The sequence below is a fragment of the Nothoprocta perdicaria genome, unplaced genomic scaffold, assembly GCF_003342845.1.
Source record: "Nothoprocta perdicaria isolate Ctin4 unplaced genomic scaffold, notPer1 scaffold_275, whole genome shotgun sequence".
Lineage (NCBI taxonomy): Eukaryota > Metazoa > Chordata > Aves > Tinamiformes > Tinamidae > Nothoprocta > Nothoprocta perdicaria.
The window spans coordinates 196070-221508 of NW_020455505.1; the positions used below are offsets into that span (position 1 = coordinate 196070).

A 25439-nucleotide genomic window follows, 5' to 3' on the forward strand; every position below is an offset into this window, starting at 1 on the left:
GCGCAGGGAACGACCCTAGCACCTAAAAGCCTGCTCCAACTCAAATTCAAATATTAAATACTATAAATAAAAGAAAAATCAGGTGATTTACTGAAATAAAAAAGGAAACAACTCATGTGAAGAATAAGACACATCAGGAAGGGTCCACATACCACTGCTGCTTTCTATTTCTATCCATTGGTTGCATTTTCCCCCAGTTGGATCCAGTGCTCAAGATAACCATAACCGTTTTATCCTAAGAAGACTCCTCTCCCTTCATGCTACATCTTCTCTTTAGAAACACTTGCAAGCTTCCTCATGCAGCACTTTTCCCCTCTCTTTGGGGCTTGTTTGCCATGACCCCCTATCAACCTCCTGTTTTTGAGGTTTTGTATCTACCAAATTGCTTCAATAACTTTAGCAACGATCCTGTGCATTCAAGTGGCAGGAGCAGGGAGCACCACAGCTCAAGCCACACCTGCCTGCTAAAACCAACCGCAGTGGCAGCTGCTCAGAATGTCTCAGATAGCAGGGCAGGTGCTCGAGAGATCACATACAGCTCCCTGGAGGGCCTAAGCATTTCCCTCACAAGCACGCACACAACCCCTTACCCAATGGCAAGCTCTTTAGGTTATGGCTCTTCTTTCCCGAGAAAGAGCAACTTCATTTAGGGTCACCAGTAAAGCCCTAGCAGCCACACTGCCTAAAGCTACACCAGCATCGTGCAACATGGCTGATGAACCTTTGCCAGGCTCCAGTTACGGCACAGGCATGTTTCATTTAAAAAGAGAAAAACAAATGAGAGAAACACTAAAGCAGCACAGAATTATGTAAGAAACAAATTGCTCCTTCATGTTCTTGTGACAAGAGCATCCAAGAGAAAAGGATTTCTTACCTAAAAGCAGAGCTGGAGGCAAAAAAAAAAAACAAAAAAACCCCAACAAATCTGTAAATATGTGCTACTTCACATGGGAACCTAAGGAGTGAAACATCCTTCTGGGAAGGATAGGACCACATGCAGGTTAAGGGATGAATAAAGACTGATGATGTGCTATGAAATTTGTTCCTTGTTCTGGAAGCAATGACTTCAATGCTGCGATGTCTTTAACTACCATCAGTAACTTGACTCAGGGCTAACAGCCTCTTGCTGTCCTACACAGGGTTTCACTCTCTGAGAATAAGCAACTCCATGTATGATTTGGCAACTTGCACACCTCAGAGGGGGCTAGGGGCTCAGAGTCCCACAAACACACACAGTGTGGGCCAACAGCTGATGAAAGCATCACAAACTGCCAACAGTTGGAAGAATAACTGCTATTCTGTGCAGAGCAAGAAACGTGCTTCTCACAAGTAAATGAGCTGGGAAAGCAGTGAGATGCAGCATGCACAGCAAGGAAGCGAATCTTTCCTCTGCAAATTAGAATTCCAGAATAATTTCATAATCCCCTCAGGCACAGGAGATTTTCCATTAGTCTCACGGCCACTGCCAACAGTTCTTTAGGGGAAACAATAAAGTCTATTGCTATGACTTACATGTTAAAATCAGGGAATAAGCTCAAATTAACGCAGAGATAACTTTTTCCTGAGATCCAGTAGAGGATATTATACACATCCGTGGAGGATTTGAAGGCATGTCTAAAAATGAACCGTGGCAGAAAAAGGCTTAGTCAAATACAGCTAAAAGAGCAGCATCATTCTCCTGCAGAGCCATCTATGGTGTACTGCTTTGATTTTTTGTTTCTTAAGGTCAGCTAAACTGTTGTATTTCTAGGCAAGTTTAGGGCTATAAAATTGACAAACTGTTTGCAGAATTTTCTGCAATCTATCCATAAAACTTTTAACCCTGAAGAACGTGGAAATTTCAAATACAGTAGATGTTTAGAAGTCTCGCCATCATTAGCCATGAAAGCAGTGCACCAACACCCCTTAAAGAACACATCTGAGGAGAACTTTTACTCCTACCAGATATTCTCATTTACGATACAGAATTGATCGCTGCTTAATTATCTGTGCTACATATTTCTGAGTAATCCCCTTCCTGACCTTTTGCAGTGATGAATTAGAAGGATAGTTTCTTTAACTCTACAATAAACAGAACTTATGTGATATTATTATCAGTTCCCTGGAAACTTACGGGGTTTCCTTTTGTAAGGCGCAAATGTGAAAATTGTCTGCTTATTTCTTTTAGTAAGTAGAACTCTCTCTGGGTGATGTTTTATTGTGTAAAGTGCAGGTGCACAGACCAACTTTTTTTTTGTACTTGATGATTCTGGTGCAATTGCCAGCTAAAGCACTTAATTTTCCCTTTAAGTCCTCCACGTCTCTTTTATTTACTTGTCATTGGCTTTGCATACTTTATCTTTACAGTTTAGTTTATTTTCCACACCATTTCCCCTCTTAATGCATTTTGAAAACTATCCTTTCCTTAGCTCAAAGTTTGCTATGCGAGATAAATTGCCCTTACGAATCCTCGCTTACAACATCACACTAGGATATTACAACTCACTCGATTTTTTTTTCCTTCCTCTCTTTTCTGAGGTTAGAAGCCTCACATACAATACATTACTACAGTATCTGTCAGACTAATCTGGCTCAATATAAACTCTCATGCTAGTTCTGTGAGCTATAAAGTGGTCAGTGTTACTGCTCTAATGCAGCAGTTCAGCATTTAACCAGCAGGCAAAAGCCTCCAGCAACGGTCTCACTGGACTCTGGAGGCAGCTCCTGCAACACAGGCTGCTAGTTGCTCTCTTCAAAGCTGCTCCTATAAAACTCTTTACTATTCTACATATCACCCAGTTTCACTTCAACACGACACTGGAGTTATAACAATTTTATATAGTTTCCAGAGTTGATTTATACAGAGAAACTTGCAATGCATTTTAGGAGATTCAACTGAAGCTTCAACAGTAAAATACACAACTTATTTTGAAAATATTATCAAAGCTACTTTGGAAAAAGTATGCTAAACAAACAAAAAACTGGGAGCTGTACTTTCCTTCTGATAGCAACCAGACATTTCCTAGTTTTCTGCTTTGATTATATGCTAGTTACCCGAGTGACTCAGCAATATGTTGCTGTATATCCCTACCTGGTAAAGGGTCAAGATTGTTTATGACTAACAAAAGTAGATGCATTCAAGTTGGGCTCAGGTGAAAAGCTTTTCTCCCAACCAAGATTAACCCCTAGAAGAATTCATTTGCACAGATTCTATGGAAGGAAAACAATTCTTCAGCCGTGCCATTTCTTTATCTGTTTGACTGTCAAATTCAAAACAAGTACATAACTAAAACCAAATCCTAAGTCAATTTTAAGTCACTAATTTTCTCTCCAGAGCGCTACATTAGAAGGGGAAAATCTATGCGCAATGTAGCCCTATTGCTTTCTTCCTGTGTTGTGCATTATGTAGAACTGACCAGGGCTATTAGTACACCAAGAATATAAGAAGAAATAAGAAGACATGGGAACTGGAAATGACTTGTGCATTCACTAAAATCCAGGATTTTCTCCTTGAAAACTCCCACATCTGAGTCACTAATAAGTTCCATTAACCAGTAAAAATACCAGATACCAACTGGCACACTGATTCTCTTTCGCTGGTCGTCTTTGGGGTATGGTTTGATTTGTCCACCAAATGTAGTTGTAACTGCTGTTTTGACTGTTTGGAGGACCTACAATCAGATATTTAAACAGTCCATCTTGTTTTTCAAGGTTAGAGCAGGCCAGGTGATTTCCAAAGAAAGAATTTCAGAGTTGCTCTTATGTTTACAGAGTAACAACATTTCCATATTGGTCAGAGCTCAGCACAGTTTGGATTACATATTAAACAATGTTATATTCATTCATTTCTTAACAATTGCAGGTAACGAGGGCACAAAGCCTGGGTGTCTCCGAGTTCAAGTGTACCGCACAGAAATGTACAAGTGCCAAAGGGAGGCACAGCGTGGCCAGATAAATAAATTCAGAGCTTTCAGGAAAGAGTTACCAATGCCGAAAAGAAAACTATGGGAAACACTTGGCAATAGATCACATTTTCCATGCCTGTCTTCCTCCCCACACTTGGCTAAAATCCTGATCTCAGCACTGCTACAATACAGCAGCCTTTCCTCTCTCATCCTGTTCACACACACACTCTCCCAGCTGCCATTTGCAAATGAATGGACAGACATCGAACACTTTTTCTCCAACTAGCATTAATTTTGCACACACATCACATTCAAATTCTCAGTGAGAAAAAAAATGGGGGGAAAAAAGTCACTGGGGTCTGACAGAAAGGGGTAGGAAAAGAAGGGGAAAAAAAAAGTCCTTTTGGTGTATTTATACCAAGAATTCACTTCCCTGCTGCCAGCAGCAGGGCCCAACCTTTTTGAGCCACATCAGGGTGCAGTACACAAATCCTATATCACCCAGGAGGCATTTAAGGTCCTCCAACATTTGCCTAATGTTTTCTGTTTTACCTGATATCATCTGAGAAACAAGAGAAATCAAATCATACTGTTCCAGTTATGAATTGCTTCAGTGAAGTGAATTTATATCTTCCCACCTAAACATCCCAATATTGTAAAAATATTTTGACTCACTCTGATTTGCTTCTTATAACTTTGCAACATGTAATATGTGTTTACGTGAAACAAATGGGAAAGCTGAATATTTTTACATTTTCAATTCCCCTTCCAAGTTTTGTCAAAAGTTAATTCCGTCAAAACTCAACAGCCTTATAGTAGTAACACAAAGCAACTTTTCAGATGTTCAAGTGAGACAAAGATCCAAAGCACAACACTGAATTCTGTCCTGCCATTAAATCATTCCATAAAATGTGGAAATATTAGGAGTTTTTAGTTTACTAAATCCTATTCTTCTCATTACTACTCTTGTCGCTTTGAGGATCAGAGTCAGGATTTGTGAATATTTACAGCTCATGGCATGCACGTACACAAGAGCTAGATATACCTCTCAAAGGCCAAGAAAACACCTGGAAGCTTATCCTAAGCATCTGCAGACCCTGCAGTTGACAGAGCAGCACCATGATAGCATCTAATCACAGCACAAAAGCAGGAGGAGGAAAAGGATCTAACAGTAAGGCCTTTTTTTTAAAGTTCACACAGTGCTGGAAGCAGAGCCATGAATCTGAGCAAACACCACACAAGTCTGCTCTCCCCACATCACAGCACATAGAAAGAGGTCCTTCCCAGGATTTTACATCAGCCTCAACTTGGAAAACTTGGTTAGGTACCAAGCACAGCCTAACATTCTCTCAGTGCTGCGTTAAGAGCATCTACACGGCCCTTCTTGAGCACAAACATAAAGAGTTTTCAGTAGATTGTAAAACACCTTCACAGGACAGCATGAACAGGGAACAAGACCCTCACTGCCCTAAAGCACTGTTGGGTCTAGGTACAAGCAGCTTCCCCAAGAACGCAAAGGTTCCAGACTTAGAAGAGCATCTGAAGGTTAGAGATCTGGAGTTTTAAGGAGCAGCAGAGTTTTGGAATGAAGCAGCCTGATGGTATCACATACAATTTGTTTTCAGACCGTAAACTGAGAACAGAAGAAGTCAAACTATTGAGCAATACATAGAGCATTGTCCATTTCTTTGTTGAGCCCTTTTTTCCCTGGGAAGAGCAAACAAGGCAGTCAATGCAAGTTACAACCCTGCAGAATTAATCACTCCGGGTATTACTGATTATATCAGCTGCCATTCAGCTTGCTCTAACAAAAACAGTTTGTCCCTGCAAAAAGCAGTATGTGCAGAAAGCCACAGAGCGCAACAAGGTATCGGATGAAGCTCCCTGTTACTGCAAAGTGTAGTGTTACTCCACCTCACCGACACTAATACTCTGAATTTAATTCCAGCAGAAAAGCATCTTAAGGCCTGCCACGCACGTGTGCTCTCTGCATCCTCAGAGAGGGCATGCTCAACGTTCAGCAAGCTCAACTGTAACAATCATCCTGGCACTACCTACGAGGGCATCCTACCAGGGAAGCCTCAGCAGTCTCCTACCTACTCACCGCTTCAGAAATGAGAGCTAGTCTATCTAAAGTTTGGTTAAGCTATAAATACCACATTCATAAGACTGACATGTGATTTCCAGTGAAACTAAGAAGTCATCGCTCATCTGCATACAAGATATCAAGGAACAACAGAAGTGTTGTCAAGTCGGAAGGATTGATCAGAGAATTTTAAAGACTAATCTGAGAAAAAGTTTTGCCTTTGATTAAATGGCTCACTAACAGAGCTAAATGAACAGCTGACTCTTATTTTGACTGAAAAGCTCTCATTGCCACCCCATGCCCATATTCCCTGTATTTTCCTCTAGCACACATCTCCGGCTGCTGTGGTTTACTGAGTTACTAGCACACCTGCAGTTTGTTGGTGTAATACAGCCCAAGCTTCCAACAGATTTCTGTCAAAAAGATAATATACAGGCTTATCGTGTTGCAGGGAACTAGCAAAATAAAAGACTAATCATTTCTGATACTTAAAAAATATTGTAAGCATTTGTTTAAAAAAAGCACTCAAAGAATTTATTTCCATTGCATGGGCTAGCTTCCAAGGTTTCCAGTAACAGCATGAAGACGGAGAGATGAGCAACAAAAATCAAGCATTTTCTCAATGTTTAGAAAGGCAATACACATATGACGTTTTGAGCTACGTATATTCTAAGCCTCGAGCCTTGCAGAGGATAAAATTACTCACCGCATCCTGATCTGAATGTGACATTGGTACACTTAAAACAGTACCCTCCAAACCATACAAAAAAGCCCATGGAGATACTGCTTTTAGATGTTAAAACCAGGATCATGAATAAAATATTTGTTGTTTTGGCTGTTTATAAATAAAACACCCATAATCGTTCACTTACTGAATGCAGTTGTTATATGACTTTATTACCTGACATATTAGCCATTTTTGTTTTCACAAACTCCTCTGGAATGTACAGGCAACACAGGGCTGGGGGAAGAGGAATTGCATCTGTGGTAGAAAAGGATGCAAAAGGACTGAAAATAATTACAGCGATTTTAGGGGTCACTATTCTCCTCTTTAATTGCACAGGTGTGAGGCTTGGGCCAGATTTTTGGTCCTCCTTCACTGCTGACTTTTTGTTCTGGAATTATTGGAATGATAATGAAGCAGACTGCATATTTAATCTACCAGCTTGCATTTCTTTTACTAGGTAAATATTTAATTTTTTTTTTTAAACTCTGTGCAAGTTGTACTTCCATTAGCCTCTTGACTCTGGATAAAGAGGAGCAAATTCCAAGCAACACCTGTATTTTTGCATTTTCATTATTTCCCTACACAAACTCACTCACACTCAGTTAAATATCCCAGAAAGTTCTGACATCTTTCACCTCTGCTCCTTAATAAATTTATATATTTTTTGGAATATGCCTGGGAGTCTACTGCAGGCATATAGCAGCCTCTGCTGTGCATTGGCTCAGTTAACATAGCCTTGCTGAAAGCAGTGGAGCTTTCCTTATCTGCTAAGAAGCTAAGACTGTGGCCAGCCAAGAGATATGTTAGATCTCTTCCTGATAATAAAACTTTTTTTGTGGACACTGCCATCAGCATGTTCCTGCTCTCCAATGGAATACCAATATGGCTTCCCAAAAAAAAAAAAAAGGGGTGGGGGGGCAAGTACTATTCTGCAAAATAAAGAATAAAGAATTGCTACAGAATAAAGAATTCTGTAGCATAAAGAATTGGGAATGGAATTTACCAAGCAATACAAATGAAAAACAAGGGTTACACATCCAGGTTTACATTTCATGGTGAAATTGGGTCAGACCTTACAAGATGCAAAATGATTTATAATAATTAATAGTTAATAAAATAGTTAATAAAATATTAACTCACAATATGGGGAAAGATGTTGGCATTTTCATGGGAACTTGCTGCTTAGGAAAAAAAAAAATGGCAAGAAACCAACCCAAACAATTACCAAGTTAAACTGGTTTGGTCTGAGAGCCTGATCCAGAAAGAGTGACATAGCAATCATTTATCTATTCATGACACAAGCAAGTGACATGAAATATAGGCAGAAAAAGCCCAAATAAGTCTTTCCCATCACTAATAGATCTGTTTCTGTAAAATACACCTACTGCAGAATACTGTCTTCTTAAATTTCCAGGCTGCATTCCCAGCTTCAGAATACAACTATCAAATGCTGTACGAGCCGCACACAAATGCTCTCAGATTTGAACCTTGGTGGCAGTGATCACAGCCTAAGACAGATAGGACCTCTGGCTACCTACTAGCTTTCTTTGGCCCCTAGTTAGAACAGAATCAACTAGAGTTCTCCTAAACTTAAGTGAGCTTGAACTTGACTGAGACTAACATTCCCATTAACACTCTGTATAACTCACTAGTCTTCAGTCCCTGTAAAATTGCTTACACATCCCCACTTTATTGTAGTATTTCTCTATAAATGTAGTGTCTGAGCACACAAACAAGCACATAAAGGCTTGGTTATTAAAACCACATTACATTTGAGCTTTGCAAACACAGAGCTCTTGGGGATTAGTTTATTCTAGTACTACAGAAAAAAATGCAGCTATATATTTCTCAGCCTTGTGGATTAATAAAGTGTACTTCCTTGTATTCAGATAAATACCACATGTCACAATTGTTACTAAAGACGACCAAAAAGCACTACTATACACAAGCTTGAACAAAGAAAGCAGCTCAATAATCTATGTGAAATTTCACAGAGGTGTTTTTCAGGGTTCTGCTTTTATTCATTGTGTTACAATCCAGAGATTAGCGTAGCAGCCCCTGGATCAGATTTCACAAATAAGTTTGGAGCTAAGGTATCATGAACTCACTTCACCAGGGTAAGAGGTGTTTTGTTCGTTTCTTATGTCCTGTCAGCTAGTTAATGTACAGCAGACGAGCAGACATGGTTGCTGCATCGTACCCAGACTCTTATAAAAGTTTCTGCAGGGCAAGGGGGAAAAACACTTTGCCAAGTGTCTGCTTTGGATCTTTAGCAAAGATTCTCAAGACCTTCATATGAAAAACAATACAAGAAAATAAGTTAATTAATATTACTACCTGAATGTGGGTGCAGGGAACAAAGGACTGAATTTTACTCCCCTCTCAGCAAAACTGATAATACTAAGAGACACTAAGACAATACTAAGGCAATAGCCTCAGCATCTGATTTTACCCACTGTTGGCGGTTAAGACTTGCTACAGCACTTATGTTCAGGTTAGGATCTCTCAGAACAATGTGATGCTTTTTAAACAAGCAACCAGACTAAATGCAGATGATATCTCAGGTAGCCAAAAAACCATTGCAGATCCCATGTCAGATTTCAAATAACAGTCAGAAGACCAAGTGACATTCCGACTTTGACTGGCCCTGCAGGACTAAGGTAAAAGACATTTGCCCATCCTTTTGCCACAGCTGACCTTCCTACACTGTAAATCCGTGAACTCAGTGGCTCTTTGTTATTAAGCCAGGACACAACCCAGTCTGGCCACATAAGAGCTAGAAGCATTTTTGGGTCTGTAAGAAACATCTTCCCCCTGCTTGTTAGGCAGCCACAGGTGAATCGGAAACGCTTCATTTGCTGACTTCGGTGGATCTCATTTGCCGGCCTCTGAAAAAAAAAAAAAAAAAAAGAAAAAAGCTGGATGAGGGCCACTGAGAGTAAAACATAATCTCAGCGTATGGGAAAAAGGCTCTGAAACTTGATTCCAGATTACAAACTATTGTTGTCTCAATAGTTGAGACAACTCACTATATTTGTTCAGGAGGGAAAAGTGGATTTAGGGCCTGTATTTTCTTATGGGATACTTCAGTAATTAACCCTAAAAAAGGCAAACTGTTAGGTAGCTCACTTGCACTCCAAAACAGCAAATTTGTTATTTGGTTTATCTTAACTCTTGTTTCTATATATATATATATATATATATATATGGCACCCAAAGCCTGAACTCTTTCAGGGAATATAACCAAGACTCAAGATATTCCTCACTTTTTACATAGAGATGCTTTTGAAAACAATTTTTTAAAAACTCCACAGACCATCAGAGGCCAATTTAGAAGCTGAAAACTGAATGAGATGAGCAGAGCACAGGAAATGAGGAACTGTCTCCAAGACAAATGTCTCTACATAGCAGCCACTCACACACAGAATTTCTGCAGCTACTGAAAGATTTTTGACATTATATGCATGTAAAATCTCATAGCTACCTGCACAATTTCCATCTGTTTTTCTTCTTCACTCCCCAACTGCTACTCTGCAGACAAGCAAGTAGAGAATCAATGTTTGTATACACTAGAACTCCATCTGCGTTGAGCCCAGCCAGATGCACGCAGTTCATCAGGCATGCACACATATTTAAGGAACAAAATTAATATTTGTGCAGATACACCTAGTTTGATGGCAGAACTGGTGCAATGGGAAACTTGAAATAATAATTTGCTATCGTAAATGAAGTTCAAGGGCCCCAGTTCAAACAGTACAGGTATATGTTTAATGTCAAGCTTTCAGTTAACTTTTAGACTTAATTGCTTTACTGAATCCTTGCCAGAAAAGGCATGCCAGAGAGACTAGGAGATAAAACCTGGCAGAGACAATTCTCTGCCCCCTTCTGGCCTGAATTCTGGTTTTAGATCACAGTGAAACTCAGCCAATAATTTCACAAACTAAAATAAAATATTTGAGTCAAGCTTGAATAACCAGATGCAAACTAATCAAAGCGCTATTTTTGCTATACTGTTCACTGATATACTGTATTAAATACTTGGGGAAAAAAGAAAGAAAATCAAAAGAGAAAGCCTTCATATATCAGACTGTTTCCATCTTGACATTTAGCCACCTTCTAATGGACTTACCCATTTCCCTCAAAAAAAAAAAAAAACACACACTGCACCTCATCAAACTCTTTCTTTTTCTCTATTTATTTTTTTAAAATCTTATTGCCTGTCAAGCTCACTACTTTCCTTTGGTTTCCTTTGGTGCTAATTCACAGCACCATCTACTGACAACATTTGAGATCAGGAACAGAATTTTATTTCATATTACCTTTTTAATTTTCCTGGTTATATTTCATTTTTTAATACTTGCAAATAAAAAGTATGATGAAAAATCCAAACACATCTCTGGTGAGCAAGCACAAGTGAAACTAAGGCTTCCCTAAACGAGGAGAAAAATGAGTTGATAACTTGTTGGTAACAGTCCTATAGGTGCTTTTTTTGACAAAAGAAACATCTGTCCATTTCTGGACATAAGAAACATCTGTCGACTGTCAGTCTGCAAATTCCATTTTCAAGTTAGTGCTAGAGCTTTTCAACCCACACAAAACTTGGTGTGTTTAAACCTACAAGCTAAACATATGTCATATCTAGAGGTTTCCGGGATCAAACAGAAAACATAAAAGTTACCACCACCAAGTGCCCAAAAGTTCTCTTCTCAATAGGTGTAACACTGTAGAGTCCTACTAAAAAGGAAGGAGAACATGGCCCAAGGAGTAAAATGAAGTATCTTAAAACATTTAGTTTCCTCTTCATTTTTTTGAAAACAATTTCATTTGGCCTGCTGAATATTTAGGTTCTTTTGACTTCTAGCAGTATCAGCAGGCAGACATGGAGAAAGAAGGCCAATATCAGAGACATCCCTACCTCTTAAAGCTTGAGGAAGTGCTCTTCCCCACTTAAAGGCACGATGATTCAGCCATTTGGAAAGAATACAGACACGCTACACGAAAACACAGGGAAAAATTAAAGTGCACAAGAAAAACGATTCTTTTTTCCCCACAGCATGCCAGGATGCACATGAAAAATACAGTACACCTAACTAGTCTGAGATGGGAGGTTACCAACGAAGCCCTGATTTCTTACTTATAGCACACCTTGACAGCGGGGCTTAACTGCTCAAAATACTGCTCTTGCTTGCCAAGACAGACTAACTTATCTCTAACTCCTGTCAGCCCACTCCAATGCATCAACTGGGTCACTCCAGGTGCCAGCATGGGGCTTGCTCTGGGTCACAAGCCTGTTTTACTAGTAAAAGCAGACAACAGCACATTTCCCAAGCCTGTTTTAAATCCTCCGGAGAATCAACTGCACTCTGTTCACAAGTCAGCATCTGGTAGTACTTTTCAACTGAGGCAGTGCCGACAAACTACCTTGGAACCCAGGGATTCAATAAAAATCCATTCTCTGTAGCTCCTAGAGGTTTAACTTAGCAAAGAAAGTAGAAAAGATAAAAGTCAAAGGAAACTTCTGAAAATCTTTTCTTGTGGCATCTTTCTCGGGACCGAATAAAACATTTTCCTACTGTAGAAGGAAAGGACAGGGAAAAAAAAAAACACACAATTAAAATAGGAAGCACCCAAAGAAATGTCCATCACTTTTCCAAATACAAAGTCCTTCACATTTCTCCCTACACATGCATCAAGGCTCTCAGTTTGAACTACTACATTCAGTCTTTCAGGCATTTGTGACAGACATGGGCTGGTGAAAAGGTAGGCCAGGAAAACTAACAAAAACTCAACACGTGGCCAGTTTTCTCAGTTATGAGAAGACTGGCATATAGGTTTGGGGTAGGTGATTAATTTCACAGTGAATCTGTCAAAGAGACAAAAAAGGAAAAAAAAAAAAAAACCACCACACACCTTTTGATAGAAGATCTGTGCCCAGGGGAGGTCACTGTTGCTTCACAGAAGTGTATAAATTCTAGAACTACAGTATCCGCCACGCTAATTTTGGATTGGCAGCACAACTCACACCAGGAAGACCAGTAAGCCACATTGTTTATAACAGCTTGAAAAGTCTTTCCCTAAATACCTTCTCCAGAAACAAACCAAAACTAATATATGACAAAAACTTTTGAATGGAAACTGGTATTTCTCAGAGCTGTTCAGAGAGACAAAAAAAAAGGGGGGGGGGGGGGGAACATCTCCAAGAATTGAAAATGGACATATGAAATAGTTTCCTCACTCTCACACAGGTCAGGAAAGAACTGAATGCCATCAATAATTAAAAGCTTCTGCTCACTGTATACAATGACATGAGAAACTAGTGTCACACAAGATCAGCAGGAGAAGCAGCTTTAATGGTCACAGTCTGAAGAAGTGAAGACAGACTGTGATGTTTCTTGCTTAAGGTACTGCAGCTAGGCAAAAAACAGTCTGAACACACCATCTCTGTCGTGCAACTAAACAGGAATCCTTCCGATACTCATTTACATAGCTTAGAAAAAATTCCTCCCTTCTCAAGAAACACATTCGCTCATGAGGGATTTGCCCTCATTATTTAGTTATGAGATAAGCACAGAGAAGATGACAAAAGAAACCATTCCCAAGGAAAGACAGGAAGTTTGTAAGAGTAGAGCAAGGCATAGTATGCAAGAACTGATCTTGTCCATTTCCTGCGCTCTATTTTTGGCCTCTAAAGGCAAAGCAGAGTATGCATACTAAAGTTCCTACTCAAAAAAGATCATCACAGACAGACAAAAGATAATGCATTTTCATTTAAAAAAGCTTAAGACAAACACTTCTTAGGAAAGCTAGACATCAGTTACCCCAGTAAGTATTTTAAGGAGATCCATATCATTTTGTGACTGCTAAAACAAATTAGTTTTGTACTGCAGCAACAGACAAACACGATTTTGTACTGTAGCAAGAGATACAGTGAGCTTGTATTCCACAGGCATCAAGACGGGCTCAGGTTCAGCTGTTCAGCACTCACCTCTGTCGTTACAGTTTCATTCTGAAGCATCATATACTACTCACTGTCAGCAGATATCTTAGATGCAACTGTCTAGTGCCCTGCCTCAGGACAGCAAATGAGGAATTCCTGTTTTCTATGAAAATTTGAGTCTCCAACTGGATAACCATATCACAAGTCTACTTCATTATGAGTATAGATGTGGGCTGACAGAATAGCCACATCTAGAATATGGCATCATTTAAGCTTCCCATTGAAGGCATACAAATAGCATCTCTGCATCAGAATGCTCCTTCCCGAGGTAGATGTGCAGAGCTGAAAAATTCACACGTGTTCTGCATTTGTTCTGAATATCTTACCCTATTATCATATCTTAGCAGGTACTTATTATAGGAAATCTGCTGCCTTCAACATCTACTCACACAATTAAACATTCATCTTTAAACTGAACTGTACACATACGGTTGATGACTTATATTCTCATTGGACATCAAAGCACATGCAGAGAAAATCCTTATGCTTGCTTTCACACCAGAGCAAATTTAGCACACCATCTCCTGGTCCCTCCATAGTTGAAAGAAGGAGAATATTAATCAAGAAAACCATTGCAACCAGGGATTTTACGCTCAGATGGGTTAACAGTTGGCAAAGGAACAGCATCGAAGCGGAAACACAGACTAAAACCTAACCCAACAAATGTTGTTACAGAGGGCGGGCACACTAAAGAAACATGTAGCAACAGGGATGATGGAAGCTGCAGAGCATTCATGCTGCATCCACATTTATAAAAGGAGCTGCACCCACTGGCAGGATGACCAAAAAGACTCCATGGAAAGAAATTTGCAAAGCTACTCATCACAAATCAGTTGGCAAGGACTTGCTTTAACTGCTGTTATCTACTAGGAAATTCCAGCTAGCGACAAGTCTTTTTTTTTTTTTTTTTTTTTTTTCCTGAACATATTACATCAGTACAGTTAAAAGGAAGAAGAACAAAACCAAAAACTTCAACACAAAGATCCCACATACAATCTTTCCTACCAATACCACTGAGTTGCAAGGTGGCGATACATAAAAAGGATACAAGAAGTCCTTCCTAAAAGGATAAAAGTGTGACCAAATCTGTGTTTTGACTTCATCCCCTTCCCCAGATGTCACTGAAAAATCTCTACCCAAATACTCAGACTTGCATCCACAGTTCCTCACATTTCAAGGTTTGAATTTCTCTCCCTTTTTCAAAACAGATGTTACAGGGTAGATTCAAACAATAAAACAAACAGGAAATTAATAAACTGTGGAAGATAATGAAAATATTCTGTGCCCCTGAGAATACTTCTTCTAGTCTAGGTTTTACTGGTTATTATGCCAGGTGATTTTCTCCATAGTTGTGGCAAGAGGTATCAACTCTCTCCAGATACTTTAAAGCTGTCTTTTTCTATCTCTCTGCTTGCTCTGCATAAAGCAACTTGCCTTGCAAAAATGGCTATGGGAGGACATTATTTGTAGCTTTGTCAGCAGGTTCAAATTCACAACTGCTATTGAGAGGAAAAGCAAAGCAGCTGTAAAAAGACAAGTCATTTTTAGTTCTGGCTATGCTTAGTAATGCTTGTTCATAGAATAAGACTCATAAGACCTATTTGAAAGTACAGCACCAAAGTATTTGCATAAAATATTAGACACCTACTAAAATTGGAAGCAGAACCCCCACATGATTTCATTTTCTTAGGGTGGCCAAGTTCCAAGATTTTTATTGTTAGCTTTCCAAAACTGCTTCTTTTCTCAGAAGAACACAGGAATGTGTGTTCTTCTTTTCTGTACCATAAAACTGGTTGAATTTATGCTTTCACTGTGAGCATAATAGCATATTTTAAACTAACGTTGAAAAGTACCCAATACAAGGAGTGGAGCAGAAGAGAAAAAAAGACAAGTGATAAACGTCCTATGTAATTTTCAATCCAATTAACGCAATGATTCACCATAGCATTTTCCTGTTTATGACAGGCCAAACTCTCCCATCATACAAGCACTGAGAAGTTCCACATGGGATGTTTATCAGACTCATTTAAATAGCACCTTTTACAAAATATCTTACTCCTTGATGTCACCAAGGAAGGTTGGACTGGACCTGGCCCCAGCTCGTCCTAGGCTGACACAAGTCATAAAGGCAAAGTGAACAACAGAACAAATATTTAACTAGAGAAGAGAGTATGTTCCTGCTTAAAAACAGGTTCCATTTCTGATTGCCTTAAAGTCGAGGTGGGTAATTTTCAAACTTCTGAAATATCCTCTATCAATCATTCCCACTAAGCAAACCTGTCGCAATCCAAACAGGAATAAATTGGGATATTTGTTCATCGTATCTCCTTAATCCCAGAGGGCTTATCTTTTAGAATTTGTAGGAATAAGGGAGAACTGCTTTGGCCTTGTTAACTTAAATGATGGGCAGCAGACAAAGATATGGCGTATTAGCCCTGCTTCTCCCCGATGCACTCACTTTTTTCAGATCCAAATGCCATTAATGGGTATTACTAGATAGCAATATCTATGGGGTAGAAACAAGTTTCTCCAGTGCTGCTGAAATGCAGATTGGTACCCAATTCTACACTTGTTTTACAAGCATCAAATTTCCTAGCTTTGATCAATATCTAAATAATTCTGTCAACATTCCTGAGACCGGGTTTCTTACATACATTTCAGAGAAAAAAAAACAGAATTGCACAGGTGCATCAAGGAAGTCCATATCCAGATTAAACTAAAATATATTCGTATCAGTATTGTCCACTTGGCCAAGAAAATATAGCCTCGTTCTGTTTTGTCTGATACACAAAGAAGTCAAAGTACCCATCCAAACAGAATTTTAACCCAACTGGTTTTTAAAAATGCCATGTGTCATAGTATTCACGACTGTTTTCTTTAATAAAAAAAATCAGCAGAAAAAAAGGAATCATATAACCTTCTTCTGTCTTCAAAGACAAAACTATGCAGAGAATAGGGGATACACCTGCACAGCTGAATTTCTAATCTTAAGGGAAAATTATTTTTGCTCTTGAAAGCCGAGAGCAATAGCTCCTCTTATACAGCCCTGGAAAAAGGGCTTTGTTTCTTCCACTGATTTTAGAGAGGAAAAAGAGAGAGGAAAAAAAAAAAAAAAAAAGACAAAATGCTTCTGGATCAGTTGCTTGTTTGTATGGTCCAACCAATCTATTTATTCACTTAACCTGAGGAGAGAAGGAAGGGGGCTACTCATGCTACCTGCAGTAAACTCTTAAGTCCGATTTTTAACTTTATGTAAGGAAAGTATTTTTCAACTTGTACTCAGTCTCTTCTTGGGAAAAGCGATTTCTCCATCAGCGAATGATAGATTGTTAGGAAAGAGGGTGGGGCCTTCCCAGGCTGACGTCCTTGGAGCCCTACCTGACTATAAAGAGTGAGGGCGGGTTGCTGCCAAGATCTTCTCATAAGCAGTTTCCAGTGACTGCTTGGATTCCAAAGCTGGCTTTCCTCTGCAACTGCTATAACTTGCTGCTCAAAAAAAGGAGAGGGAGGTTGGAGGCAGTTAGTAGTGGCTAATTACTCTGAAGAATTAAATACAATTATCATGCTTCCAATGTGAAACTGGATTTTCATTTGTTTTTTACAAACCAGTAGGGTTTGGTTTTGGGAGTGTTCTTTTTTTCTCCCCTCCCTTTTTGTATTTCTTGTGCACATACAGCAGAAATGTTGCAAACAGTCTGCATGAGCCCAGATTTACTGCTCAGTCAAAACATCAATGAAAATGAAATCTGTGCCTATAGCCCAGGCCACGAGTCTCCACTGCCAGGAGAAACTGCCAGCCCCCCAAACCATTTTCAACAGAGCCCATCATTACCAGACTCTGGATTAACCGAACGTAATGTTGCAAGTCCTGAGACCTACCGTCTTCCTTCTGCTAAACCTCAGGAGATGTCTGCTCCCACCGGTAAGATCAAATGTTTACTCACATTTTACTTTATGCAACAGTATTAAGCTTCCATTGCAAAGTGATAACATACATCGTATACATTCTGTGCCGACAGAATATAATGCTAAGAGTATCACATGTCAAGTTTCTGTGGCAATAATGCCCAGGATAGATGCATTTTGCACTCTCCTGCTCGGGTCTTGTTTTTGTTTTGCTGTGTTCCTTAACTTAGAAGTGATTCTGTGTTTTGCTCAGTAATCTGATTTGTGTTTCTCTCTAGCATTTTGAGGTGCATTTACAACCTGAACTGTAAGGTAGCTTCTAAATCAAACAACAACATAGTAGACATGACCTAAATTATTAATATTACAAAATCATATAACAGCATACTTGGCGAATTTTGGCAAGGCTCTGATGAGTTCTTCAACCTTTAGGTTATATCTGGGCATGTACATCATCTAGCACTGTTACTGTGAAGTAGCTTAAAATATATTAACAGTTTTGCCTTTTTGTAATGCTTTTTGGAAAAGTCTTTAAAATGGTCTACAAATAGTCAATCATTCTCTTCAACATCCCAGTCTAAAATGGTAATTATTTCCATTTGTGCAGCAGTCTGAAATAAACCACTTTTTGAGGTCCAAGTATTTCAAATATTCAGTGACAAGTTATAGAAGTGCTTGGGGTCAACACAAAGTCTTGAATTTTCATTGTTTGCCCCTTGGGATTCATCACTCTCCTGCTAAAAGGGTGTCCGTCTCTTGATGCCTGATGCAGGGAACAGAGACAGTGTCACCTGACCTCACACCATGTCTCGTGCAGCTGGTTTCCATGCCAATAGTGCCTCCTTGGAGACATCCCAAGTCTGGGGCAGGCGATGCATCACTCACACGGGCAGAGCTCCTGCAATTCTCCTCCTCAGGATTCAGCTAGCCAGGCGCCAGCAGCCCTTACAGGGAGCACACGGAGCCTCCCCTCCGGCCTGGCAAGCACAGCTGCCAGCCACATTCTTGCTGTCAGCAGCACACACACACAGCCTCGACAGCAGGCCTCCTTTGGAACAGGGCCTCTCTAAGAGTGCACTTTTTATATGCCAGTCAACTGGGAAGAACCCTGAACTGATCCATTAAATCCATTATCATTTTACAGTGATAATAGCTATTGCCGAATGCATTTCATAGGAAAATGATCCTCCTCAGGGGAAAGAGTTGCATAAAAGGTATTTCCACAGCGACACATTTAAGCTCCTAATCTGGGCTAGTCTTTCAAGTTTGGGAATTCAAGTACGAGATGCAAGAAAACATAACATGAACTATTATACTGAAGCTTGTTTTGACAAAGATAAGCTTGCTTGGACAATTATGTATATTCTCAAAGATGTAGTATTGCATTTCACTACAGAAAATCTGATGACACCTCATTGACCTCATTAAATAAAACAAGAGCCATTGGAAAAAGAGGTTGGACATGGCATTTCAGGCTTTGGACAGTCTCTTCTCTTTCTTCTCTCCAAATTGAAGTGTTCCCTGCATACTAAAGCTCGGAAATAGTCTTTGTGAGGCAGTCTGCAGGTTAAGCCAGCCCTCTGCTTAATGCTCTCAGATTGAAGATCCCACAGCCAGCCTTGGAGTTTTTGTTTTGTTTCTAAAGAAAGGAACTCCCGTTTTGAGGCCTCACAGACCATTCTACCCCAAAAAGCAATGAACTCAACTAATTGTTAAGCAGGAAGTACTTTAACAAAACACCAGAACTAAGGCAGAGGTAGGTGATGTGGAAGTTTCCTTAACTGATGCTGAACATCACAATCAAAGGTGGTCCCTCAGGGTGACCTCATCCTCTCGCTACCGTTTTATAGCTTGTAGAATTCAATTACTTGAAGCATCATGTTATGACTTTTCCAGACTCTGGACTTAGCTCTGAGCCCCCTCAGAAGCGCTACATGGGTGTGAGAGTGAAGATGCCAGTACGAGAACTACTGAGAAAGATAAGGCTTTCCAAAGGCTTGGATCCAGGTCACAGCAAGGTGAGGACTTTCTAGAGCTGGGAAAGCTCGTTATATAGACAGATACAGTGCCCTGGTGCATGCACATCACACTCCCACTCTGCCGGTGCTCTGGAAAGTTTACTCAATTGCTGCTACCTCTTTACCGATGCTCAAAGCTTTTGATGGAGCTGGAGCACACACCAAGCTTTAAATAGACTGTGGTCAGTAATAGAAACATTTCTTGAGTGCGCTGCAGCAAGAACCCACCGAGGCCCTGCACACCATTTTGAAGGACAAGCCCATACTATATATCCAAATATAAGTCAAAACTAAACATCATGAAAACAAGCCCAAGCCGGACAGAGCCCCAATAGCAAGTCTGCTGTAGCAACTGAGATTTCTGAACAACCTGCAAAACCAGCCCAAGAGGTTGGTAGACTCCCAGATACCTGGACTATTGCAAGGGCTATGCCCCCATTCATCTGCAGTTCTTGCGAGTTACCCTGTCCCACAGATTTATTGACTTGCAGATATTGCTGTGCAAGGTACTCACAGTACAAGGTACACAGTGCTTTGTCGTGCAAAGTTCCAGTTTACTTAACTCACATTACCCTATTTTCCAGTTTCACTTTCTCTTGTGCACAAGCAACTCTCTTTTCTTCTCTCTGTAGGAGGCTACATTAACGAAGACAGCAGCTAAAGGATCCTCAGGAAAAACAGGTTAAGAAATCCCTCGCTTAATAATGCGGTCTCCTTTTCTAATGGAGCAGCACTCAAACACCCAAAAAGCTGGGCCTCTTCTACCCTCAGTATCAGTAATCAACCCCAGTCCCTAGCTCCTCTGAAAATACCCAGGCAGGGCAACATCATCATGGATGCATTACCTTTTACCTGGATAAACCAATGCTAAAATTCTGAAAACTTCTCCCCTCCTATAATTCAAGGTAGCTTCTCTTTCTGTCTTCCAGCAGAGAAGCGGAGAGCTCACCCTTATACAGAGAAACAGCTTAGACAGGTATGCATAATACCCTCCACTCAACGCTGCCAGCCTCCCCAGGCATATTTCATGTTTTATCGCCGAGCAAGAACAGGACACTTCATGTCTGATTTTCCTCCCCCATCTTCCGCCCTCCCCCGTTTTGTTGTTGCTGTTACAGAGCAAGCAGAGCATTGGGCAAACACCAAAAGGCTTAGAGGACCTTGATATCCTGGTGGAGGTACTACAGGAAGACTTGAACACAAGCCAGTCAAAGGCAGCGTCTCCGAGTTCTGCACCAGAGAGCTTCTGTCAGAGCTCCTCCTCCACAGAGCTGCAAGCCACTCAAAGGGAACCTGGAACAAACAGGCAGGCAGCTAGAGGTCTGCAGGAAAGATGCCATAGCGTGACAAAGTTGCGCTCACGCTGCCCTTTCAAAGATTGCAACCGGCTGCTGCAAGGAGAGTTAGAGACTCCTTTTCACAGCCATAAACATGTGCAAGAACCAGACTCATCAGGATCCTTCTCAAGGGCAAGTGAGAAACAAAGCAGCTGGTGGATGCAGGATGTGTGTACCAGTTCCCAGAGAGATGTCCTGAGGCTTTCTGCATGGAGCACATCTCCCTGCTATCAGGCTGGCTGTCCAGAGGAGTTTGTGGAAGCAAATACAGGCTCTCCAGAATTTGGGGGACATTTGAAGTCATTCCCACTTTCTTCCACAGAGCAAGATCTCTCTGCCATCTCTTTCTTCCAGTTTCAGCTACACAGGGAAGAAAGTTTACTGAGAAATATCTCATCGGACAAACTGCTCGCACCTGATGAAAACGGCAATAGGTCTCCAATTTTTCTGCTTAAATCATATGGCCTTCTATTTACTCGTGTCACTCATCCTGAGGATTTGCTCTAGCTTTTACTGCCAATTCTGGACACATCAGTAGCAAAGGCTTCTTTGCTTCTTTATTCAACAACTTTCAGCTTCAAGAGGAAGTTGAAATCTGCTGCAGCATACAATTTTAGCAGAATTCAAGCCCTCTATTAAAAAAAGAAAAAAAAAATTTGCTTGTTTGCAGCAATATTCCTAAACTACTGCTGATATCAGGACAAATTTGGAACAATACTAAGGACTGGGTAGTATATGTGATTCAGATGAAAATCAAATCAAGCAAAACAAATTGTTGCAAGAGGGCGAGAAGAAAAAAAGATTTGCAGATGAGATTTGTTTTCCAGACTGCAGCACTTATGGGATAATTACTTTTACTATTAGTTCATAAGAAAAATGAGTGGAAAGATCACACAAAACTTACACACGTTCCTAGTAGACGGAGGATAGACTTCCACAGAATTGGGATGGGCTGTTTTGTTAGAAATGAATTGAAAGCAAAAGACTTCACTGCTCCCACATTCCCTAGAATAGCATGCTTAAAGAGTAAATACTTGTTCATCAAAAAAAAAAAAAAGCAAAGAAAAACCTTATGAGGTTTCCCACAGTTCAGCTCATCTGAAGATATTAAATACAATTTGCAGAAAATGTGACCTAGTTACAAGATCTCAGTTAGTAGAAAAGTGATACATTCCCAGACAATCTGTTCCCCCTCTTCCATGAGGTGCTCAGTGTCATTCATAATCATGATTTGTCGTGTTATGTTAGAAAGAATTTTGCATTTCAACAATAACTTAAGAACCGCAACACAGTTGCAATAAGCCACTTGCCACTTTTTTCTATACTATTGTTTTTAAAAATCTGTGGAAAATATTGAAGAAGTCACATACACAAAGTCTATTACAGTTAAAAAATCTACTAATGTGCTTATTTAGCATTCACATACTAAAATTCTTAGTTGGCTTAAACTCACAAAAAAATTAACACCAGGACATGTACAGAAAGCAGCAGCATATAAAGGCAAGAGTACATAACAAAAAGAAAGCAACCCTGAACTGTACTGAAACCTGAGCAATATGAATTACTGTATCAAAATTCCCGCCCCCCCCCCCCAAGAACTAAAAAGAGCAGAGACCACAACATAGGCAAACCCCAGCCTAGAGTTATTGACAAATTATTGAGAGTACCATGCTATAGGACAAGGAAGGAAGTGTCTGCACTTTATGTTTCCGTCAAGAAAAAAAGGTAAACATGTTCAATTTTTCAGAAACACAAATGTTTTCAAGATGAAACTCTGCAGATGAACATGAGCGGTTTTGAGCAATTCAGTGAGACCAAGGATACATACAGAAGGACTAAGTTGCTCTCTTGCATAGGTCTGAATTACTGCTTGGAAATATTGCTTTTCTCTCACGTGGGAAAGAAGGCCTTCCCCTCCCATGAGTTTTATGCCTTTCACACTCCTTTCTGTCTGCAGAGAGGGGCTCACAAACTGAAGAAGAAATAGTTAGATACTGATTAGAAAGAGGAATCATGCAGTAGCACCAGAAGTGGAGTGAAGGAATGGAACAGCAGCAAGAAGTGAGAAGGAAGAAGCCCTAGTACACACAGCAAGTTGAAACAAAAGCCACAAAATTAGAGATCCCCTTATCAATACAAGATAAATACATTAAATGATGAAACAACTCAATCCTTTGACATTTGCAACCCTCAGTATTTCATGATTTGAAGTATGTTCTGCAGCTTTTCACTAAAAGCATTGCTTTAGCTTCTAATTGTTTAAAATGGGATTTATTCCAGGCTGCTACACAAGGCTGTTTCTCAGGGAAGAAGAGCTCTGACGTATGTGCTTGCACGGAGATTTGCATCCCTAAACAAAATTGATGAGAAGGACGCAGAGAAACGGGTAGGATACCAATTTGGAAAGAGTAGCGTCTTAAAACATTAAATAAAAGCATATCAAATATCTTTCAAAACCTGACTACAAACTAAGTATCAAGCACCCTTTAAGGGCTGATGTTAAAACTTGCTGCTCTCAAGAAGCAAGAACAGATGCAGAGAGGAGATTATTTCCATACAGCAAGTATTAGTAAGATCAGCAGGGAATAGAAACCAAGTCTCAACTCTTCCTCTCTTACAAGGAATGCTGTTTTTTAAGCATTTTCACCTCTTGCAACATTTTTCCTCTTTTTTTTTTTTTTTTTTTTTTCTACTTAGACTGCATTACATCTTGCTGCCGAAAAGAACCAACACCTGATGGTCAGTGACCTGATTTCCCTGGGAGCTAATGTCAATGAACAAGACAGCTTGGGGAAAACTCCTCTTCACCTCTGTGCAGAAAATGGATATTTGCGAGTTCTAGAAGTAAGTTGGTCACATATTTTACAGCCACATGTGCAAAGGCAGAGTTTGAGAGTCAAATACATGTTCTTTCTTTCAGAGTGGCCAGGGAAACTAGCTGATACGGTACTGTTACAGTGAGATGGGGAGTTGCATCTTAGCAGTGCCCAAAGTACGATTTATCATCTCAAGGTTTTCTTGATTTTAGGTTTTGAAAAATTTCAAAGAAAACGGCATGGGTGTGGAAGTGAACCTAACTGACCATTATGGTAAGAGAAAAGGCTTAACTATCAAAGTCTAGGGTAGATCCCTGAAGTTTCAGATCCCAGATTATATCTAGAGCAAAGAATATTTGATTTGATATTTTAAAATAATGGTTTAGCATGAGAGCCAAGCCATCTTACTGCATACCCTTGTGATTAGTTATGCGTGGTGTGGTTTAAGGGATGGGTTCAAGCAAGAGATTTGACTTTTCTGTGATCCTTTCTGTTCAGGCTTAACACCACTACACTGCGCTGCGCTCTCTCACACTGCCTTGCTTACGGAATCTCAAAAAACTGACATCAGGACTGACACGGGAAGATTTCTCAAATTACGCAAAGATCAAATTCTTGAGGGAATTAATTGTTTATTACAAATGGGAGGAAAACCTGAGCTGCAGGTGAGGATCAAGAGCAGGCTGTTTACCGTGGTCTTGTATTTGCTTATTTGTTTGCAAAACCAGCTTTCAATTATCTTTGTAGGTACTAAATTCATGTCAAACTACCAATCCCTGTTTAAACATTCTGGAGAATACGGAGCTAATGCAGTTGATTCAGACTCATAAAAACAGGAGACAGAATGTCTTTCAAGAGGTAACTCTGTTGATAGGGACTTTCACACCAGCTCCAGCACCCAAAAAAGCACATACAGTAAAATAAACCATATCATATAAACCAAATTGCAGTAGAGGGCTAAAAACCTATTCAAGAGTCTTATTTTTCAAATGTGTTAAATGAGACTTCCCATTTGTGTATGTGTACAGAAGCTCACCCAAAAAAAAAGTTTTAGTCGGGGTAGACAAATTTTAAAAACCCATGTTTTATAATTTATGATTTTTTAACAGTTATGCTCTATAGGACATAAAATACAGTGCAAACAATTAAAATAATTTCAAAACAGGTTAATACTGATTGAACTGGAAACAATGTCATTTTCTTTCATCTTATACTAAGGGCAGAACCTAGGCTTCACAAGTCAAAACCAGTATGTGTTCTTGATGCAAACCTGCCTCATTGAAATTGCTCAAAATTTACTGTTATGGATTCTTCATTTCTACAGGGTTATGTTTTTCTTGATGCCCCAAGAAGAATGCCTTACGTCTCACCACCAAGTAATATTTCTGAGCTTTTCCCGTTTTCATCTTTGGGCCACTTTGACATCATTCCTAAAGGTATTTCATAATAGGAAAATCATTTTATCTAGTCAGGATCTTTAACTCCACAGCTGGAATGTCATAACTACCGCCAGTACATAATTAGCACTGTTCTAGAATCATAAATCATTGGTTACATATGAACTGACAGAAAAGATGCCTAGCGACTTGTAATAGATTTTGGATTAAGTCCAGAGTTTTGTATAAAATCTTTTTTTTTTTTTTTTTTTCAAAACTCCTTGCTCATCCA

At 39.8% G+C, this 25439-nt stretch overlaps 2 protein-coding genes across 2 annotated transcripts in view; one reads left to right on the plus strand and one right to left on the minus strand.

The window, feature by feature from the left end:
- POU2AF1 (POU class 2 associating factor 1) overlaps positions 1 to 25439 on the minus strand; it is a 59253-nt gene that overhangs the window by 23049 nt on the left and 10765 nt on the right. The window lies entirely within an intron of this gene.
- Positions 17376 to 25218, plus strand: LOC112948716. Its single transcript, XM_026040992.1, has 12 exons — positions 17376 to 17616; positions 19497 to 19618; positions 20251 to 20299; positions 20548 to 20594; positions 20737 to 20832; positions 21190 to 21389; positions 23236 to 23341; positions 23653 to 23799; positions 23984 to 24044; positions 24270 to 24436; positions 24519 to 24629; positions 25096 to 25218. Exons 1-12 carry the CDS (start codon positions 17376 to 17378, stop codon positions 25216 to 25218), a joined length of 1470 nt encoding a protein of 489 aa, XP_025896777.1.